Genomic DNA, 21,821 nt, shown 5'->3' with positions numbered 1-21,821 from the left:
GGAAGCCATATGATTCCATAAAGGCATGCCTACCAAGATCCTGCTGTGCGTGCTTCTTGGATGTTCTGGCTATCTACAGCAAGATAAAGGTGGAGGGACAGGCACATCAGCTCTGAGAATTGTTCAGCCCACAGCCGCCCCCCCTCTCTCTGAGGTTATGCAGCCCATCGCTCTCTCTGCCCCCCGCTCTGCGGTTATTCTCTCTCTCTCTCTCTCTCTCTCTCCCCACACCGACCGCCCAGCAAAGGCCTACCGGCTCCTGCGACCGAGAGGCCTTCTTACCCGGAGCCGATTCCCCTCCTCTGGAAATGACGAGGTGCTCTGGTCGCCGCTAGCCGATGGGGGGCCCTGCAGGGGCAGCGGCTATCAATGAACGACTACGGCGGCGGCTCAACTCCTCCTCCTGCCTCTCCAGTCTCAATGCATGGCTGAGGGGGATGCTCAAAAGCTGGAGATCAACGTCTTCAAAGAAACTATGGCTGGAGGCCGGAGACGGCCCCCTTTTGCCGGAGACTCCGGCAGAAAACTGGAGATCTGGCAACCCTAAGTGGTAGATATAGCTCTAGGAGTTTTTGCCCTCCTTCTTCCAGGAGTTAGGGGACTGGGCAATTTTATATGAATGGGTGGCATTTGTTGAAGCAACCTCAACTTGCTGTAGCAACTGATGCCATTAATTATTTGCCTAGCTGTACTTGTATTTCAGGAATTATTGAATAGGGCTAGATTGATATTGATATTTTACTCAGAACTGAAATATTTTGAAATGGAACTTCTATTGATGTGTTATATTGATTTTTTTATTAAATTGTATTGTTGTATGTGTGTATTATTAACCAGTTTGAGCCAGTTTTCTGGGGAAACACAGCCTATGAATTAAAATACACCTAATTATCAATCCAATGCAACTTCAATGGAGGTTATTCATAAGTGAAATATATGCCAGACTTTAGGGATTATTAACTGAGCCACTGGGGTGTAGTGAATGGAGTGTTGGATGTGGGCTGTGAACATCTGGGTTCAAATCCTCATTTGGCCATATAGCTCACTGGATAAACTTGGGGCAGTTGTTCTCTCTTAGCTTCCCTGACCTACTTCACAGGGTTGAAGTGAGGATAAAATGGAGGGGGTGCAACCATGTATTCTGCATTGAGGTCCTTGGAGGAAAGGTGGGATATAAATGTGGTAAAATAAACAAATAATATATTTATGAAATATATCTCAGGGTGAAAAATGCATACAAATAATTTTCAATAATTATCTTGGCTTTTGTTGTAAATAATTGGACCCACACACACAACATCAATCATTTCACAAGTCTTCATGATGGTTGTTGGGTAATAGATGAACAGCTCTAATTGGAATGGAGACACAAAATAATTTAGGTTTGATGAGACTTTTAAATTAGACCCTTTCCTTCATTTTGGAGTCTTTAAATAGCACCCTACGTGTCTCTTGCTTGACTTTCCAGGGGCCATGTTGTACCTGTTCTAATAAATATCTTGAAAGGGTAATCTGGTAAGTATGCATTTGATTCTTGGCCCATCCATGCCACTGTATAATCTGCAATATAATTCCTTTGGATGCATAAACTCTGGAGTTTTCAATATGCCAAAATGATAACAAACAGCTCAGGTGTGGACTTGAATGAATCGAAACTGTGGATTTTCACGTTAGGTATGGATGGGCCCTCTGATCACAAGTCTTAGAATGATGCTAGTGGAAGACAGATGTTTTGTTCCACTTTATATGCTTTATAAAATATATATAACAAAGTTAGAACCAAGAATCTTTGGACAAAACTTGTGAATGGTGGAGAATGGATAACAACAATAACTTTATGAAATGATTCATTCTCAAGGTACCACAGAAAGGGTTGTAACAAAAGAAAAAGCAGAGAATTTATTCCAATTAATTTTATTTTATCAGCAGATCAAGAAAACCTTTTCTTTAAATTTGACAATAATGATGCAGTATCTTTGTGCGGAATATCTTTCTTCATTTTAAGAGTAATGCTTCCTGCTTTCCACTGTCTCCTGTCATTTGCCCTGGGGAAAGAAAAGTCAGCATTATCATATCAGTGAGGTCAGTCCACTCATAAACATATCCTTCCCTCCAAGTTTAGAGTATTCAAATATATTGGAGTATGGTTTGGAGTATTGGGAATGAGCCTTCAGTTCACATATTTCCTCCTCCCTATCCTTTTCCTTCCTCCCCTCACACTCTCAGTCAGTTACTTCTTGGTTTGTAGTGAACCATAGCTTGCTATTCTGGATGAACAACTATCTTGGTTTGAAGGATTTGCAAACTTGGGTCTTCTGGGCTGTATATGGGCACTAGTGGTGAGACTACATAGGTGACCAATTAAGGTAAACAGAGGAATTATTCAGCTGCAAGGAGTTCAACAGCCTGAAGGCCAAACTGCATGTTACATTAACAGTGCAATCCTATACAAATCTACTCAGTAGTAAGGCCTGTTGAGTTCAATGGGGCTTACTCCCAGGAAAGTGTGCATAGGATTGCAACCTTAATGTGTCAGAGTATTTATTGTGAATAGGAATACCCTCTCCCTCTTATATTTCATGGTTTAAAGCTCGAAAAACCCTTGGATTTTTTAAAAAAGTGACATTGAAGTTATCTTGCATTCACAAAATGCTAGGAAAAACAAATGCATTCATCCTAATTTAATAGTTGAAATAGATAATTTAATTTGAAAATATTTATGAATTTTTGCACATGCTAAGAGTTTGGTTGATGCAGTACACACTCTAGAAGGTTTTACGTTTCTAGCATATCATCTATAGTAGCATTATATAGAGTGTTTTATTTTATTTTTATTTCATTGAGTTTTTCACACAATAATCCAGACCTTTAATAGGCTTCACTATAACTTTTTGCTTTTTTTCTCCTTTCCCCTCTTTTTTATTGCGGTTATCAAATGTATACAATAAACAGACGCAATCAGAGAGTATTTTAAAGATCAGGACTGGCTGTACTAACTAACTTTACCTTTTGCTTTATGGTTAGACTACCTCTGCTCTCCCTGTAATAGAAAACGTAATAAAGTTTCACTTCAAGAGACTAAGGATTATGGATGCACAGCTCAAATGACATGTACATTGCTACTGTAGCTTCGAACAGTATCAAGGAATTGTTTTACATGATTTCGATGGTTTAAACCAGGGATGAGAAACCTGTGGCCCTCCCAATGTTGCCAGACTACAACTGCCATAATTCCCAGCCGAGAGCTGTAGTCCATGACATCTGCAGGGTCAAGTTTCCTCACTCCTGGTTTAAACTATATGTACAAAAAAGACATATATCTTATAGGATTCCCTCTGCATAACTCTGTATGACACATCATGTACAACCTTTCCATGCAGCTAATCACAGATATACTCACCTTTTGGCAGCACAAAATAAACACAGGTTATTATATGTCACACCATTGCTGGCGCAGACAGGCGCTAGCTCACGTGTGCATGCAGGTAGCTGGCCCTTGGGTGGTACTGGGAACTTACTGCACTCATCCTGTGAAAGAGTACAGAGAAAGTTTCCCAAAACATCAGTTTCTTAGAAGGAAAGAAATCAATCATGAGGTAACACAGCATTTGTAAATGCAAGATTTAACTAATTTCCCTAATGCTTTTCCATGAGGGAGCAAGCAGCTTCAGGGTAACAGCTAGAATGCACCTTTGTCTTTTTTCATGGTTTTTAAAGGATCCCAAATCTGAAAGTGGAGATTAAATTTCAAATCTCAAACTTAAATTCCACATTTTTGAAATTTTTAATTTTGTTTCTTCCCAGCCAAAATAAAATAATAATAAAAAAGCCTGAGCTGATGGCGCATTTTACCTTCATCTTATCTTGTTCAGATGTCATGAAAATGTATGGGGCAAGCATGATGGGAATGATGTACACTTTAGCAGGAAGAACCTTCAATGTGATGACATCAGACACTTTCAAAAAAGGTTCAAGAGAAATATAAACAGAGGAAAATCCCGATCTATTCTCTCCTTTGCTAAACAGGAAACACATTGTGCTTCCTTATTTCTTACACCCAGAGTGCTTGGAACTCTGTAACTGCCATTGAGAACATTGACAGTGCAATTGTTCCCATCTCTCCTCAGATGTAAGCTTGGTTTGAGTTCAGTGCGGCTTACTCCCAGCCAGGGGAGTATGGACAGTATTACAGCCTGAGTGTCCTGTATAATGCACCTTAGAACCAAATGTACCCTTCCTAATGTATCCAAGTTTTAATCTCCACATCCATTCCTGCAAACTCGTATGTGCACCCTCTCCGGACTGTCATTACTGCTTGCCTTCTGAAAAGGGCTGAATTTTCATTCTCTCTTTCTGCATTAAGTCTCTTGCATAAAGAGTTTAGTTTAGAATTGTTCAATTTACCTTTAGCTCACATTTACCATGGTTGTTTATCATGATATTGTTTCCACTTCGCCTGAAAAATACATGCGAAAATACTTCAGTGTGGACTACATGATCCAGTTAATAATGCTGACAACAGACGTATTTCACTGTATCCTTCTGAGATGCATCAAGGACTTAATTTCCCCCTTCTTCTGATAGTTCTAGTTTAAATTTGGATTTAGGGCATATTTAATCTTTGAGTGGTAAAATGGGCTTCACTAACTCAGTAGTTGCTGTTTTATTGCAAAAGGACCTTTATGTGAGGTACTCACCTTTTTGCAGCACAAAAAGAACATAAGTTACTATACGTCACACCATCACTGCCACAAATAGGTGGAAACTCGAGTGTGCATGCGGCAAGCTGGCCCTTGGGTGGTGCTGGGAACTTACTGCACTCATCCTGTGAAAGAGCATAGAAAACATTTCCCCAAACCACATTTTTTTAAGCACGTAAACTTGAATGATTTTAATAAGACTTACTGCCTGTACAAGTGTGGGCACAACTGCATCCTGAATGTTCTAAATGTGCTCTTCACAAAACGCACTCAGAACCAAACACAGTCTTCCCAATGTGGTTGTTATCGGTTATGATTATTCTTTCCTCATCTACTTATCTAGCCTTGTGTACGAGGGATATTGTAAGAAAAGCTCCATACAGAGAGTAGAATTACATAACCAGCAGAATTACCTTTTGCTCACATTCACCATGGTTGTTTATTGTGATAGTATTTCCACTTTGCCTGAAAAAGATGTGATAATTTTATGGCACTTAAATGGGGAATACATTATCCAATCAGTTATGTTGACAGTAGATGTTTATACTGTGTCCTTCTCACATATATCAAGGAGTTACCTGATCACTTCTTTCATTAGTTTTAGTTTAAATCAGCATTTAGAAAATATTTAAGTTTGAAATGTAAAAATGGACCCAAATAACCCAGAGGTTGCTTTTTGTTACACAAGGACCTTTACGTGATGTACTCACCTTCTTGCATTGCAAAAAGCACACAAGTTGTCATATGTCACACCATCACTGCCACAAACAGGTGCAAACTCGAGTGTACATAGAGCAAGCTGGCCCTCATTTGGCACTGGGAACTTACTGCACTCATCCTGTGAAACAAAGTATACTGTTGCTAGGGCTACACCTTTGCTGGTGGAGTATAAAATCTGCCTAAATGTCTCTGTTATCCAAGTAAATATCATTGTTATATCATCTTTCAGAGTATTTGTACTATTCTGTTCAACCAGAATTTACCTTTTTCTCACATTCTCCTTCATTCTGTATCTCAAGGGGGCCTTCACTTTCCCTAAAAATAATAACAAATTAAAAATAAATAATAATACTTCATGTACTTGGAATGTTTATGCATGGAATGAGCTTGTGACATATCTAAAATTCACGCTCCACATTGAAGGACCTGTCATTTTAGCACCAGTCAAAAAGTCAGGAAAGGCACTAACCTCCTTGCTGCACAGAACAAACATTTGTTTGAATAAGTCACACCATCAGTACCGCAGACAGGATGGTACTCCTTGGTGCATCCAGGTGGTTTGCCCTTCTCTGGTTCCGGGTACTGGCTGCAGATATCGGGCTAAAGAAATCAAGGAGGAAACAGTATCAGAGACCTCCTTTCCTAGCAACCAGTCTTTATGTAGATGAGCTTGCTTACCACTATTACCTTTGAAGTTGGAACAGCGGATATGTCTTCCCCTTTCTAAAAATGATGGCTTGTATTCAACATAGCTCTACGGAGATTGTTCCATCAGTACAAGCATTTCTGCTTGCCCAACAGAATGTTCTCCCTTTTCCTCCCTCCATGCTCTGTTCTAGGGGTTCTCCTGACCCTCTGAAGCAGATTTTGGGAGGACGTAGGGGGAGGAGATGAGGGGGAAGTCCCATTGCACTAGTGGGAATCCTTGCACTCACTTCCTCTGGGACAATGAGTTAGTTGAATATGTTTGTAGGAAGAATATAATGCTTCTTTATTTCTTATTTGTGTTCTAAATGAAAAGGGAGTGAAAATGTATGCTAAATGAAGAAAAGGAGATAGCAGAAAAGCAGGATGAATTCTTTGCATCATTGCAGAAGATGTAGGGTACTTTCTTATGCGTGAACTAACTTACATAGGAAAGGAGATTGAGGACCTGAGGCAAATAGTGGCAATAAGAGATTGCCCTAGGTCTTATTTGCAAATTAAAAACAGATAAATCACTTGGTCTATGGAGCATTCACCCAAGAGTTCTTAAAGGACTGGGAAGTGGCCATTTTTAAAAAGGGATCCGGGAAGAATCTGGGAAATCACAGGCCAGAGTGCTTAATATCTCTTCTGGTGTAAAGTATTATTAAACATTATCAAGTATAGAGAACTGTACATTGTGCTGAAAAAAACTCCTGAGCAGTCATGGGATAAGCGCAGAGTCCTCTTATGGATGTAGTGTGGTGAACAGCTTAGAGTGTTGCACTATGATCTGGGAGACTAAGATTGAAATACCCACTTATCCATGAAGCTCACTGGGTGACCTTGGGCCAGTCATTGCCTCTCAGCCTAACCTACCTCACAGGGTTGCTGAGAGGAGGATAAAATGGAGAGAGGAGAAACATGTACACCACCTTGAGCTCCTTGGAGAAAGTGGTGGGATATAAATGCAATAATAAAGTAAATAAACAATAAATCAATAACTGGTTAAAGAACAGGAAGCAAAGAGTGGGAACAAATGGACAGTTGTCACAATCAAGGGATGCAGGAAATGGAGTTCCTCCAAGCATCTTGGAACTGGTGTTTTTTAACTTGTTCATAAAGGATCTGGAATTAAGATTGAACAGTGAGGTGGCCAGATTTTCTGAGGACACAAAATTGTTCCATGTGGAAAGAACAAAAATGGATTGTGAGGGGGTCCAAAAGGATCTCTCTGGACTGGGTGAATGGGCAATAAATGTAAACCACTGTATGCATGCTGGAGCAAAAGAATTCTAATTTCACTTACATGCAAATAGGGCTTGTACAGGTATTGGATGGACCAGGACATAAATATTGGGACTAAGGGAGCCAGTTCAATGAAAGTGTTCACCGAGTGTATAGCTGCTATGAAAAAAGGTGAATTCCATGTTAGGAAAGGAATCCAACTGCCTATCTATCTATCTATCTATCTATCTATCTATCTATCTATCTATCTATCTATCTATCTATCTATCTATCTATCTATCTATCTATCTATCTATCTATCTATCTATCTATCTATCTATCTATCTATCTATCTATCTATCTATCTATCTATCTATCTATCTATCTATCTATCTATCTATTATTTGATTTATATCCCGCCCTTCCTCCCAGCAGGAGCCTGGGGCGGCAAACAAAAGCACTAAAACACTTTAAAACATCATAAAAACAGACTTTAAAATACATTAAAACAAAACATCTTTAAAAACATTAAGATGTCTTTCAAGACATCTTAAAAATGAAAAAAGGATAAAAACATACTGGTTTTTAAAAAAGGTTTTTAAAAATATATTAAAAAGCAATCCCAACACAGACATATCATAATGCTGTCTTACGAAGAAGTGCAGCAAAAGCAAACCAAATGATAATGGAGCTGGAACAACTCTCCTATGAGGAAAGGTTACAATGTTTGGGGCTTTTCAGTTTAGAAAAAGGTGAGAAGTAGGAGGACATGATAGAGGTGTATAAAATTATTCATGATGTGGAGAAAGTGGAAAGGGTGATGTTTTTCTCCCTCCACAGGATCAACCAATGGAGCTGAATGTTGTGAGGGTTAGGACAAACAAAAGGAAGTGCCTCCTCACACAGTGAAGACTTAAACTTTGGGATTTGCTTCCACCAGATAAAGCGATGGCCACCAACTTGGACAACTTCAAAAGAGAATTAAATTCATAGCAAATAAGGTGAATAATGGCTACCGGTGATGATGTCTATATTAATACCAGAATCAGAGACAATATGGCTCTGAATACCAGTTGCTAGGGATCACAAATGGGAGAAGGCCTTGGCACTCATGTCCTGCTTGTGGGCTTCCCAAAGTCATCTGATCGGCCACTGTGTGCTGGACCAGATTGGCCTTTGGTCTGATCTGGCAGGGCTCTTCTTAAGTTCTGATTTCCAGAGTTGTTTGAGTTCTTTAAATGCCTTGAGGACCACTGACATGAGCTGTATTGTATTCAGTGGACTCACTGCCAGTGTGTATGGGATTGCAGACTGAGTGCCCTAAATGTGGGATTTACATCATAAACTTAGAACAAAACACAACATTCCCATTATAACAAAGTTGTTATCTCCATGATGGCCCTTGCACACGCCTGTGCATTGCTGTTTTCCTTCCAAAATAATGCTGTATTTCTGTGGCATCCTTCTTTACTTATCTAGTCTTCTGTATAAAGAGTTTAGTAAGAAATGCTCCATTCACATCAGTTGATCACATCCACAACCATTCATATCCACAACCAGTGGATTTACCTTTTGCTCACATTCACCTTCATTATTTATTGTGATATTGTTTCCACTTTGCCTGAAAAAAAAGTGATAAATTTTATGGCTCATAGAATATATGACCCAGTTAGTGATATTCACAAGAGATTTTTGCAGTGTATTGTTCATAGATGTATCAAGAGTTTGTCTTCTGACAGTTCCAGTTTTGAACCTCCTTTAGAAAATGTCCAGAATTTTGAGAGGAAAAATGGGCTGTATTTACTTAAATATTGTTTTGTCTTACTCAAGGACCATTACATGATGAGCTTATTTTCATAGATGCATCAAGGATTGTTTTAAAAAATAATTCCATTGATTTAGCTTGTACTTATCTAAGTCTTCTTTTTCCAGGAAAAGTCAACATATACTTAATACATGTGTTTTCTTTTCAACAACAGCTTTATGACACCCCATTTATTACATTACAATAGCTAACAAATATACTCACCTTTTGACAGCACAAAATGTACATTTGTTTGGATATGTCACACCATCGCTACCGCAGACAGGTGCTAATTCGAATGTACATGCAGCAGGCAGGCCCTTGGGTGGGACTGGGAACTTACTGCACTCGTCCTGTGAAGCCAAATATAGATGTTTTCCAAACTTTCATTAATTGAGAAGAGGAGACTGAGGGGAGATATGATAGCATTGTTCAATTACTTGAAAGGTTGTCACACAGAGGAGGGCTGGGATCTCTTCTTGATAATCCCAGAGTGCAGGACATGGAATAATGGGCACAAGTTACCGGAAGCCAGATTTCAAGTGGACATCAGGAAAAACTTCCTGTTAGAGCAGTACAACAATGGAACCAATCACCTAGGGAGATGGTGGGCTCTTCAACACTGGAGGCATTCAAGAGGCAGCTGGACAGCCACCTGTCATGTATTCTTTAATTTGGATTCCTGCACTGAGCAAGGGGTTGGACTTGATGGTCTTATAGATCTCTTCCAACTCTATGACTCTGACTACCATGAAGAACAACACAAAATTGATACATTCTACATTTTAAATTAAACTCCTGATTTCTCATGAGAATTTCCCATGAGGTAGCAAGAAGACTTGGTCTTCCAAAGCCGTGATAGAACATTCCAAATACATTCATCCATTTACAATGAAATGTTTTCATGTTATAAACTTGGTACTCTGAATTGCATTGACCAAAAATGTGGAGTAATATGGTCTACTCATCTAGATGACATTTGTATTGTATTGGGAGATGATTAGAGAGTTCTTTTGCTGAAAAGGAAATGTATGAAGAAAGTACATTGTGCTTCCTTATTTCTTTTATCTCCACTGCCACCCTTGCAAACTCATGCAAATCTGTGCAATCTCTCCAGACCCTCATTATTGTTTTCCTTCTGGAAAACATTGTATTTCCACTTTGTACCTCTGTACTAATTTAGATTCTTGCATTAAGAGTTTAGTATGAAAAATGTCATCTGCAACAGGAATTTACATAAGAAGTTGATTTACCTTTTTCTCACATTCACCATGGTTGTTTATTGTGATAGTATTTCCACTTTGCCTGAAAAATATGTGATAATTTTATGGCACTTAAACGTGGAGGACATGTTGACAATAGATATTTCTACTCTATCTTTCTTAGATGCATGAAGACTTAACTGCTCACTTCTTTTGATAGTTTTAATTTAAATCTTTTATGTGATTCAGGAACTGAATACCTTAGGGACTGCCTCTCCCCATATGAATTTTCCCAGACCTCTCATTCATCATTTGAGACACTTCTTTATGTGCCCTATCCGAGGAAGATATGGAGGGTGGAAACATGAGAACAAGCCTTTTCAGTGGCGGCTTCTGACTGTGGAATGCTGTCCCCAGAGAGATCCACCTGGTGCCATCACTATCAACCTTTAGGCGGGAGGTGAAGTCATTTTTAATCACCCAGGCATTTTGCTTCTAACTGGTGTTCATCTTTTAGTTGGGTGGAGTAGGATGTGTCATTTTTATGTTATTGTTGGATGAGTACATTAATAATGTTTTTGGGTTTTTAAAAAAATCTCATGTGTTTTAAATATTATATTGGGTGCTTTTAAAAATTGTACATCATTTCGAGACAATAACCGACAAATAGCAACAACATCTGATTTTTGTACATATTTAATTCTTGAATGGTAAAATTGTTCCCAATAACCGAGAGGTCATTTTTTGTTACGCAAGAACCTTAATGTGATACACTTACCTTTTTGCAGCACAAAAAGTACACAAGTTGCCATATGTCACACCATCACTGCCACAAATAGGTGCAAACTCAAGAGTACATGCAGCAAGCTGGCCCTTGGGTGGCACTGGAAAATTACTGCACTCATCCTGTGAAAGAATGTATTCTGTTGGTGGTGGTCTTTGCTTAGGTTTATAGTATAGTATTTTTTTTTACATAGTATAAAATCTGCCTAAATATCTTTAGGCATAAATATCTTTATGCCTAAATATCTTTATCTTTTACTCAATATCTTGAGTAAGTACTGATGAGTGAGATTTGATATTGATCTCACCGTGCCTCCTTCCCCAGGTAAGGCACGGAGCTGGATTGGACCCTGAACCAGGCTAGGAAGGAAAACACATTTTCACACAATGGATCTTTGGCCAAAGGTTCCACCATGACAAAGCAGCCCTCAGTCCAACCGAGCGACAGCAACGGTCAGATGGACTACTTTACTTAGGAAGTGCCAACACTTTATAGACCACCAGGGCACAGTAAACAGTAAACAGATGAAAGACAGAGTCATAAAACAAAGCTGTAAACAGACGCAATGAAAAGAACAGAAGGTGCGTTTTCATCCTTCCTGTCTTCCTGTCCTTCTGACAGATCCTATCTTAAAGTTGTCACCCCCTTCAAACAGACCCTTTGTGACCAGTGCACTGGAAAAGAACAAACATGTTTTGTTCTTTTCAGGGTTAAATGTGTCTCTTGCAGGGAACACATCCTTTGCCTTTGCCCTAGATACAGCACAGCAATTTCGACAGATTCTAGATGCCAGTGCTTTACTAAGAATTAACACAAGAATTTGCACAAGCCTGAAAGGCTAGGGAGAGACACACTTTACAACAAACATAAGCCAAGAAGGGGATAGTTTAGATCCAGTGGGGTTGTTTCTGTGGTACTCATGTTTTCCACGCCAACAGTACAATAGTGCATTTAAGAGTATTCAAACTAATATTCTGTAAATCCAGAATTTACCTTTTTCTCACATTCTCCTTCATTCTCTATGTCAAGAGGGCCTTCACTTTCCCTAAAAGAAATAATAAATAAAGCTTAGGTCCTCCTGCCCAGAATAAAGCCCTCATAATGTTCAAGTGTGGAAAGACCCTGTGGCATCATATCCAGAGGACACACTGGCAGATCTGTTTTGTATTATATGTTATATTTTACTCTATGTTATATTTTAGTCTATGTACGCCGCCTAGAGTGGCTGTTAATTCGGCCAGATAGGCGGCCTAGAAATAAAATTTTATTATTATTATTATTATCTGCTGTTTCATCCCTGTTAGTTCAAAAATTCACTGACCTCCTTGCTGCACAGAAGCCACATTTGTTTGGATAGGTCACTCCATTGGTACCACAGACAGGGTGGTAGTCATCGGTGCACAGAGGTGGTTTGCCCTTCTCTGGTTCAGGAAACTGACTGCAGATATTCGGCTAAGGAAATCATCAGAAAAATATTGGTTGAATGCCAATTTATTGACTGAATGCAAGCTTTACTATAACAAATCTTTATTGCTTAGCCAAAGGCCATCGGCAATCAGACAGCAATACAATAACAAAATAGTATACCACTCAGGGTATGATTTCAAAAATCCAAATACTAATACAGTATACCAGTATCAATGGTACATGTAAAGAAAGAAATATTACATGTACCATTAATATTAGTATATTGCCTGGAAGCAAGAACCAACATATCCAAGTGCAGGAGAACCCCAAATCTGTACACCTAGTCCTTTTGGAGGTGTGCAACCCGTCTATTACTGGTTGCTCCCTTAATCCAAGACAGATTTCCCCATGATTACCTCCATTGTATCTGGATTAAACTTCAGCTTGTTTGCCCTCATCCATCCCAAAATTGCCTCCAGATACCTGTTCAAGAGTTCTGCAGTCTCCCTGGGACTAGTTGAAGAAAACGAGAGGCAGAGAGCTGCCAGTGTACAGACTGAAAGATCCACAGTTCAATTTAGTTTGTCTTGACATGAAAAGCAAATGTAATCTTGTTGGCCCATAAGACAAATTCCAAAATCAGTATTAGGACCACACCACAATGTCCCAAAATAATGTGCATGCTTTCAAGCTCTACAGAACTTTTCAGCAGGTTAGATGGTAAATGGGGTGGGAGTGGGGAGGAAAATGTTGGCTACTGGTGAAGCATGGAGTCTGGTGAAGCATGAAACCACAGTCTCATGATGGAAGTGGGATGAGGTAGCACATATGTATTTAAATATCAAAATTTTCCAAGGTCCTCTCATCTGAAAGAGGGCTATTTTTCAGGCCCTTCTAACAAACACTTCTTTATGCAGAGGAAGACATTCTCTAAGTTGTGCATATCACCTGCATTTCTAAGACTAAAATGAAACTGAACAATATGATTCTTGTCCTCATCACAAACAAATATCTGGAACTAACAGTACAGATTTGAGAATGCTTATTAGAATGAAGCTCTGCACTTGCCAAAGGAATTCACGTAACCATCAAAGGAATTAAACACAATGCTTATTCCTCTCAATTATTCAGTCATTTAACTTGGAACATTTTATTTGATGTTGCAGAATGAATGCAGTGAGTTTCCCAAACCCATTAAATTCTGCACAGTTCAGCATGATCCAGTCTGTGGCATCAATAGTGTGACGTACAGCAATAAATGCAAGCTTTGCTAAGCAAGATAATAAGTAAACTATTCATAAGATTTGTTCCCAACAACTAGATCAGTTGGAACAATTTTGTTGAAAAAGTGCACTTCAAGGAAATGTCAAGGAACTTTGGATAAATATCTATGTGTGGCTGGGTTCCAAACAGGTCTTTCCACATGCACAAAGCAATTCCACACATGCAGGGATGTGGCTTATTCTTTTCAGAAGCAGCGTCTCCCAAATCATGGAGGGTCCCTGAAGCTCAGGAGAGCTTACAGGGGTGCATGGAACACACTCCAGTGGTACCATAGAGAGGCTTGTATTCCTTAGTGCATAGGACTATTCTGTCCCAATTCAGGGTATTCACTGCAGACTTCTGGCAAAGAAAATAATTCGAAATGACATTAACAAAACAATTTACTAATGCAAGTTTTACATGTACTGTTTATATGATTGTGCTAAATCTGGAAGCAAGCATTTCATACCAAATTATTTGAGAAACGGGTTGCATTCCACATTCCATCCTGGGACCTACTGGTGAAGGGCAGGCAATAATAAAAAGTCCAACTCAAAGTAAACCCACTGAGATTACTGAACCTAAGTTAGTCATGTCTTTTAACTTTAATGGGTTTACTCTGAGTAGGACTAATATTGAACACCACCCATAAATCACTCACCTCCACTCTGTCTGTCATATCCTTCATCCTGCACATGCACATGCACAGTGAGTTGATGCTTTGTAAACTGCTTGGGTTTAATGGCGTCATATAAAGGTCCCTTGTCTTCACAGACTGCCAACTGTATAAATGTGTCCCATTTTGTCAGTAGATATGTTGAACAAATGTGTGTAGTGTTTCAGACTTTGGTTGCTGCTTTCTATGCTAGGGAAAGTTTCCTAGCTCCTGGTATGTCATCTACCATAGTCTAAAGAGTATTTTTGAGGGAAGCATGTATGTGTATCCATATCTATATCATCCATATCGATATATAATCTTCTAGACGTGGTAACTAGAGTTACTTTTTGCTCACATTCACTCATCTTTCCCTAAAAACAAATTGTTACCTGATGAAAGTTTATTACTACAAGCAGGAGGTTTTATTGGTTAATGAGACATTCTCATTAGTTATGAATGGTCGAAACATTTGTGAACTTATTTGCAAAGCTAATATCTGTAGTAATATTATCAATAAGAAATGCCTCAATTGACTAGAGCCAGATTAAGCAGTGACAATTTACTGGCTTTAATGTTAAAAGATTTGCAGGATTAAAACCTTTAATTTTAAAAGATTTGCAGGATTTAGGCCTCATCTGCACTGTACATTTACAGCAGAGTGGTTTGACATTCAACCCATCTTCCCAGACAACTCAGGGAATTGTAGTTCTGAGTGAAATAGGGGCCTCCTAATAACTCTCTGCACCCTCACTAAACTACAGTTCCCAGGATTCTTTGGGGGAAGCCATGACTATTTAAAGTGGTATTTAAATACAATTTTTGCTTACTATACACATTATTATATGTATAATATACCACGCATATACACTCCAGGTTTCCGTAACCACCACATCAAGAGATGCATATAACAATGCATAAATACTTATGTATTAATATTTATAAAATTGTGCTGCAGAAATATAGTACCACACAGGGCATGACTCTTTCATATTTATTAAACATATAATACAGGTTTTTTGCATATAATTTTGCATATAATTAGTCAGACTTTTTTTAAAAAAAGACAATGCACAAATTGTTCAGGTGTAAGCAGGCACTTGATGTAAAAGGTGGTCTAATGTAGGCAAAGCTCAGATGGATTGAAACGGTCAAATTCCTTGTGTATATCCATTTAAAATGGATTCCTCCTCCATCCCTATGTATGAGTCCCTTCTGTGAGATGAGGGAGTTTTACACACAGGCTGGAAAAACATACTGCCCCCGTTCTTTACTGCTGTTAAAATGTAGCCATAGTCTTACCTTTCCTTTACACTCTCCGTTATGTTTTATACCAATGTCCTTCCCTGTTTCCCTAAAAATAAAGAGGTAAATAAGTTACACATTGCATTGAAACATCCATCTACATATTGATATTCGTAGTAACAATTGCTTTGACTGGTCAAGGAAATGGCAGAAACACTTGCGTGAAGATTTCCTCACCTTCTTGCTGCACAGAGCTCACATTTGTTGGGATAGGTCACATCATTAGTGCCACAGACAGGTTTGTAATCATCTCTGCAGATATAAGGGCTGCCTTTCACCGGTTTGGGAAACTCACTGCATTCATTCTGCCCAAGACATTATATTAATTACTTCGCTTTGACAAATAAGCAGCTGCTGATTACATCTTTGTACATATTTCAGAATGACTATGACTGTCTACAAAATAAGGATGAAAGTGTCGACTGACCCAATAGAAGAAATTCTTTCTAGTTGACTAGCCTCCCACCCTTTGCCGTGAAACATCCAACCACCCTGCAAACCAGCATAGCCTGTTACTGTCAGCACCTTAGTCTTAAAAAGTTTTGCAATCGTTTTCAAGCACACAAAGGCTGCAGAATGAAGTATGGTAAATACCTTTATTGATAGCAAAGCAAAGGCACAGGCTAGTCAGTTTCACCTTAAAGCAAAGGATTGAAAGTTTATTCATAGCAAAGCAAAGCCAGTCAGTTTCACTTTAAAAAAGCTTTCTTAAAAAGAGCTTCTTTCCTGGAGGATTCCTTAACTGAGGTATTAATGTGGAATGATTTCTGAATCATCAACCATAGTCATTAGTATTAGCATTTCTTCATAACAGAACATAGATAATCCCTGATCAAACTTCATGCACATGCCGAAATAGGCTGCTGTATGCACATAAGGGGTCAGAATGTGTGGGAAGCATGCTGGGCCAACTGCAGAGCTGCAACATGCTGTCCCCAGCAACCCCTGCCTTTGGTGGACCCTCCACTCAGCTCAGGGGGAACCTTCTTTTCCTCCCTGTCTGTTTACTTGGCCAAAGACCCAGCAGATTATCAAGCAAACAGGCAGTAGTGACCGCTCTTCCTAGCTACCACTGCTGTTTGCTTGCCCAGTGCTCAACCACTTGGGAAAGTGACTCAGTGTTTGAGGGTTCTCCTGGATCCACTGCTGTCGCTTGTGGCATAGGTGGCCTCAGTGGCGCGGAGTGCTTTCCATCAGCTTAGGCTGGTGGCCCAACTGCACCCTGTCTGGACAGGAATAGCCTGGCTACAGTCATCTATGCACTGGTAACCTCGAGGTTGGATTATTGCAATGCGCTTTATGTGGGGCTGCCTTCAAAAATGTTTTAGAAGCTTCAGTTAGTGCAGAATGCAACTGCCTGATGGTTGACGGGTTCAAAGTGAACAGAGAGTATAACACCTATCCTGTTCCAATTGCATTGGCTGCCTATACGCTCCTGAGCCCAATTCAACATGCTAGGTTTGACCTATAAAGCTCTTTACGACTCAGGACCCCAATATCTTCTGGAACACCTCTCCTGATATGAACCTACCCGTATCCTTAGATCTTCCTCTGAGGCCCTTCTCCAGGTCCCCCCTTTGAGGGAAACTCAGAGGGTGGTGACAAGAGAGAGGGCCTTTTCCGTTGTGGCTGCCCCTCTGTGAAATGTGCTTGCCAGCAAGGTCTGCCTGGCACCATCATTGACATCTTTTTGGTGCCAGGTAAAGACATATCTTTTCTCCCAGGAATTTGATAGATTGACATGATGTTTTGTTTTTAATATGCTGCCAAATCTTACTGTGGCTGTGGGGTGGGGGTGGTATTGGTGTTGTTTTGTTGTTGTTTATTGTTATTTTTTATAGACTGTTTTATTTGTTTTGTTTTAACACTGTATAAGTCACTTGGGGACCTTCAGGTATCAAGCAAATAACAACAACAATAATAATAGTGACAAGGATAGCAAGCAGCAAGAGTCATGGTCTCTGTTCACTTCCCTGTCCTCTTGCTGAGGCTGGGTGTGGCAGGATTGGACCCACTGCCACACCACTGCCGAGAGAGTGAACACAAATGAGCAAACCAATAGTGAGAGTGCAAATGAGCAAGCCAGTTGCCCACCCATCTGGAGTCAGCAGTGTGCCCTGAGGGCTTCTGAGGCCTGAGCAGTTGCCTAATGTTGCTTACCCTGACACTGGCCTCATTTACATTATAGAAAGATGCTGAGACAGGAGTAAGAGAAACTTGGGGCAAATGGTCAGAAAATGGACCAGGTGAGAACAAACCATAGGTGTAGGCTCAGAGAGGCAGAGCAAAGCAAATGGCAGAAACTACAAGCAGGTTCAAGACAGAACCAAGAAGCAGTAATCAGAGCTGTTGACTAGCCTATCAGAGGCATCTTCTACTTCCTTGTATAGAGGAGCCAAAGAAAGTAGGAGAATTCAGAAGGCCTCTGGTGAGCTTGTGCTCCAGGTTAATGTGGGTAGTAGAAGTAGTCCTGACAGAAGCCCAGATGAAATTGTTGTGCGGAGCAAGGAGGTAGGGGAAATGAATCCAGCTTTTCTGCCCCATTCTTTTGCCTTGCCTATTAAACATTGATGCTGTCACCAACAGTCTGATTAATGCTAATCATGCAAAGCAACCCATTGTTAGATGGGACCAGGAACCATGTGTGTGACATCCATGTTTATAGATGTTTATAGAAGTGGATGGGTGAATAGTCTCCAAAGGCTTCTCAAATGAACTTTGAGCAAATGTGAATCTTAATAAACAATGGTGGTTACTAACCTTACGTGCCCCTTTACTGGAAACACCTAGAATGAAAATATATATATTATTCATATATTCATGTACCATATTCATGTACCATTTCTCTATATAAAATGGAGTTAAAGGCATTATTTCAAGAAAACAAATCCATAAACTGAAAGGTACATTTTCTGCAGTACATAAGAGATAGGTGGAATTAATTTCTATATGTTAATATATCAGATTGTTTTCTACCATCTGCTCTCAATATTTCAAAATAGTATAAACCATTGATTAACTTTGGTAAGACAATCTCAGAAATTCTACGTCTTCAGGCATTAACAGCAGAGAGATGCAAGCTAAGTTTGTGCTTGTTGCTGCTTCCTGCTGTCCAGCATCTGCTGCCTGAGGCGGCCATTTCACCCTGTCTAACGACAGGGCTTGCCAAAGTAACATTCTTAGCTACATCTTCCAGAATAACTCTTTCTGGAAGGAAATCAGGGCTAGGATTGAAAGGACTGTGAAACAGTTCTGCAAATCTAAGGTAGGAATGGAGCAAACAGTCAGAAGGTTGGAACTCAAAAAGCAAACTCAGTCGGCTTGAATAGCCTGGCCCAATTTTTATATGGATCCAACCCTTTGACCTGGACTTGCTTAACACAAAATGGGGCTCACCTCTTCCCTTCATCTTCTATCCTCTGCTAGCAACTCCACTTTCTCCCCAAAATAAAGTTTCAGCTTTGGAAATGAGAGGGGTATGAGGAAATGGAAGAACAAAACAAGAGAGTCCCTGCAGAGCTCTCTTGTGGGTTGCAAATAACACTGTGTATGCTGTTCCTCCTTTGAGGTCACGGGAAATGACACAAAGATTGTAACCTCAAATTAAAGAGAAGCTATGCAGTGCCTATTCCTATCCCATTGTTCTGCCATTCATACATGGTAGGTCTCACACAGCCTCTCTGTAGCTTGAAACATTCTGTGTGTCATTTCCCACTAGGCATCATGGGACTTGTAGTCAAGATCACAAAGAAGACATAACATAAACCACTTGTCATCCCCTTTTTCAATGTAAGGCTTTCTTATCTTGGGGAAAGTGAGGGAAGCTGGCAGGGAGATAAAGGGCTATTATTTGAAGGGCTATATTGGCCTGTATTAGAGGGAGCTAGGGATGGGGGAGAAATTTAATTTCGTTCATATTTAAAGGCAAGTCTATCAATTTCACATTGTCTGAAACAGCGTGAGAATAAAACAGCCATTCTTCAAAATTAGAACTTATCTAAATATTGCAATGCAGTTCTCCTGCCAAAAAATGTTCACAAAAATGCATGTACCCTATATGTATAGAGGAAAGTGTGCATAAAAATGAACAATATTTATTTATTTGATTTAATTTATATTCCACCTTTCCTCCTGGAAGGAGCCCAGGGCGGCAAACAAAAACACTAAAAACTCTCTAAAACATCTTAAAAACAAAATACTTTAAATCATATTCAAATAAAATATATTTAAAAACATATTAAAACAAAGCATCTTTAAAAACATCTTCTTTAAAAAAGCTTTTAAAAAATCTAAAAAAATTCCAACACAGATGCAGACTGGGATATGGTCTCTACTTATAAGGCTTGTTGAGAGAAGAAGGTCTTCAGTAGGTGCCAAAAAGATAACAGAGATGTCTAATATTTAAGGAGTGGGAATCCCAAAGGGTAGATGCCACTACACTAAAGATCTGCTTCCTATGTTATGTGGAACAGATCTCTTGATAAGATGGCATGTTGTTTTCATTTGTGAAAATAACAGACAAAAATGCATTATATTAGGGAAAATTGCTTGTTAAAATGTGTACAGTAGGGCCCTGCTTCCTGACACTTCGCTTCCCGGCGTTCCGCCAATGCGGCGGCATTAATTCCCCTTTTTAAAGCCAATTTTTGTGATTTTGCGGCATTTGTGGCATTTTTGTGGCATTTGTGCGCGACGTGCCCCATTATAATCAATGGGGTTCCGCTTTACGGCGATTTCCACTTTACGGCAGGGGTCCAGAACGGAACCTGCCGTATAAGCGGGGCCTGCCTGTACATTAGTCAAAACTGCACATAACATGCAAGAATTAGGAGAAATCCACACTAAAATGATCAAGAATTTTCATGAGGGTTTTTTTTTTAAAAAAAACCAAACAGCTGCAGAAATGTGGAGAACTGAATTTAAGATTAGAACAATGACAAATGGAAAAAAACTGAAACAGATATATTTGTCCATCCCTAGAAGGAGCCCTTTATTTGAAGGGCTGTATGATGCAGGTTTGATTTAATGATAAAGAAAATACAGCAGGGGCCTTAGAGTTCCCCATCAATAGTTAGCAGCTGGACAGCAAACTGAGCAGGTACACGTATCACCTGGTCACAGCCTTCCCTGCTATGGTGAAATATAGTGTATTTCCTTTTAAATAATGGTAATCATTTCTAAATGTGCATCTATACATATAAATTAGCATATGCAAATGAACACTTTTTGTGTGCATGTGCAATACATTTCATCCCCTTGACAGGGAGGGCAGAGGAGTGACAGAGGTTGAGTGACTTGGGGAAGATGGGACAGAACTGAGTTTTCAACTGAACCTGCAAAAAGTCTGCTTAACTTTCAGGACAAGCAGGAGGGCTCACATACTTGGCCTTACACTTGTTTTTCTTGAACACCATCCCATAGTATTTGTGCTCAGAAGAGCCCCTGTAATTCCCTCTCATCCTTTACAGGTTGTGCATAGGACCAGGAGCACCCAGATATTAACAGCAACAGGAAACCTCTGCACATATCACATTTGTGGCTACAGGCGCACCGTTCCTCTCAAGGGCTGTGCACACATACACACACAGGTTACTTGTGCTCAGAGTTCTAAAAATCTTGAGGGTCTGTTGGATCACCTCTTTGTATAAAACTACACAGGAATTTATCAAATGATATCCATGGCCCTGCTGTCTTCTATAATAGGAAGGGCTCAGAAGGTAGTGTAACCATCAATCTATATAAGCAAAGGCTACTCACCCAAGAAGCAACAGCAAAATGCCAGAAAGCTGAGAAGTGTGAAGACAGGTGTTGTCTTCATGGTAGCAGAGTGCACTGTCAGTTAGTACTAAACTCAGACAGTAGACACATGCAACTCTGCCAAGTTCTGGCTTTTATGTATTCTTCTGAACATGTCCTTCATCACGATAAGATTATCATTTCCAAAGGCCACGTTGCAAGTCAGATACTGAGAATGGATAAGGGAAAGCCCCTCCTAGTGAGAACGGAAATGCTAATTACATTTATTTTAGAGTAACCTTTAGCCTTTTTGGAACTTTTTTCACATCAGTCA

At 39.7% G+C, this 21,821-nt stretch overlaps 1 protein-coding gene across 3 annotated transcripts; it reads right to left on the bottom strand.

The window, feature by feature from the left end:
• Positions 1–1,930: 1,930 nt before the first annotated feature.
• LOC133382208 (ovoinhibitor-like) lies at positions 1,931–21,586 on the bottom strand. 3 transcript variants are annotated; one of them, XM_061621885.1, is made up of 19 exons: positions 21,509–21,586; positions 18,512–18,537; positions 15,929–16,056; positions 15,749–15,800; positions 12,443–12,573; positions 12,115–12,166; positions 11,116–11,243; positions 10,389–10,440; positions 9,361–9,488; positions 8,901–8,952; positions 5,890–6,020; positions 5,684–5,735; positions 5,411–5,538; positions 5,114–5,165; positions 4,698–4,825; positions 4,405–4,456; positions 3,401–3,528; positions 3,007–3,040; positions 1,931–2,045 (listed from the first exon to the last, which is right to left on the bottom strand). In XM_061621885.1, the coding sequence occupies exons 1-19, from the start codon at positions 21,567–21,569 to the stop codon at positions 2,037–2,039; spliced, it is 1,524 nt and encodes a 507-aa protein (XP_061477869.1). In that variant the 5' UTR covers positions 21,570–21,586; the 3' UTR covers positions 1,931–2,036. The 3 variants fall into 3 exon arrangements, with proteins under 3 accessions (XP_061477869.1, XP_061477870.1, XP_061477871.1); XM_061621886.1 differs by lacking the exon at positions 21,509–21,586 and adding an exon at positions 19,148–19,298; XM_061621887.1 differs by lacking the exon at positions 3,401–3,528 and having other exon boundaries at positions 2,014–2,045.
• Between the last annotated feature and the right edge of the window lie 235 nt (positions 21,587–21,821).

Source organism: Rhineura floridana, chromosome 3 (genome assembly GCF_030035675.1).
Source record: "Rhineura floridana isolate rRhiFlo1 chromosome 3, rRhiFlo1.hap2, whole genome shotgun sequence".
Classification (NCBI taxonomy): domain Eukaryota; kingdom Metazoa; phylum Chordata; class Lepidosauria; order Squamata; family Rhineuridae; genus Rhineura; species Rhineura floridana.
This window is presented reverse-complemented; position numbering and strand designations above follow the sequence as displayed.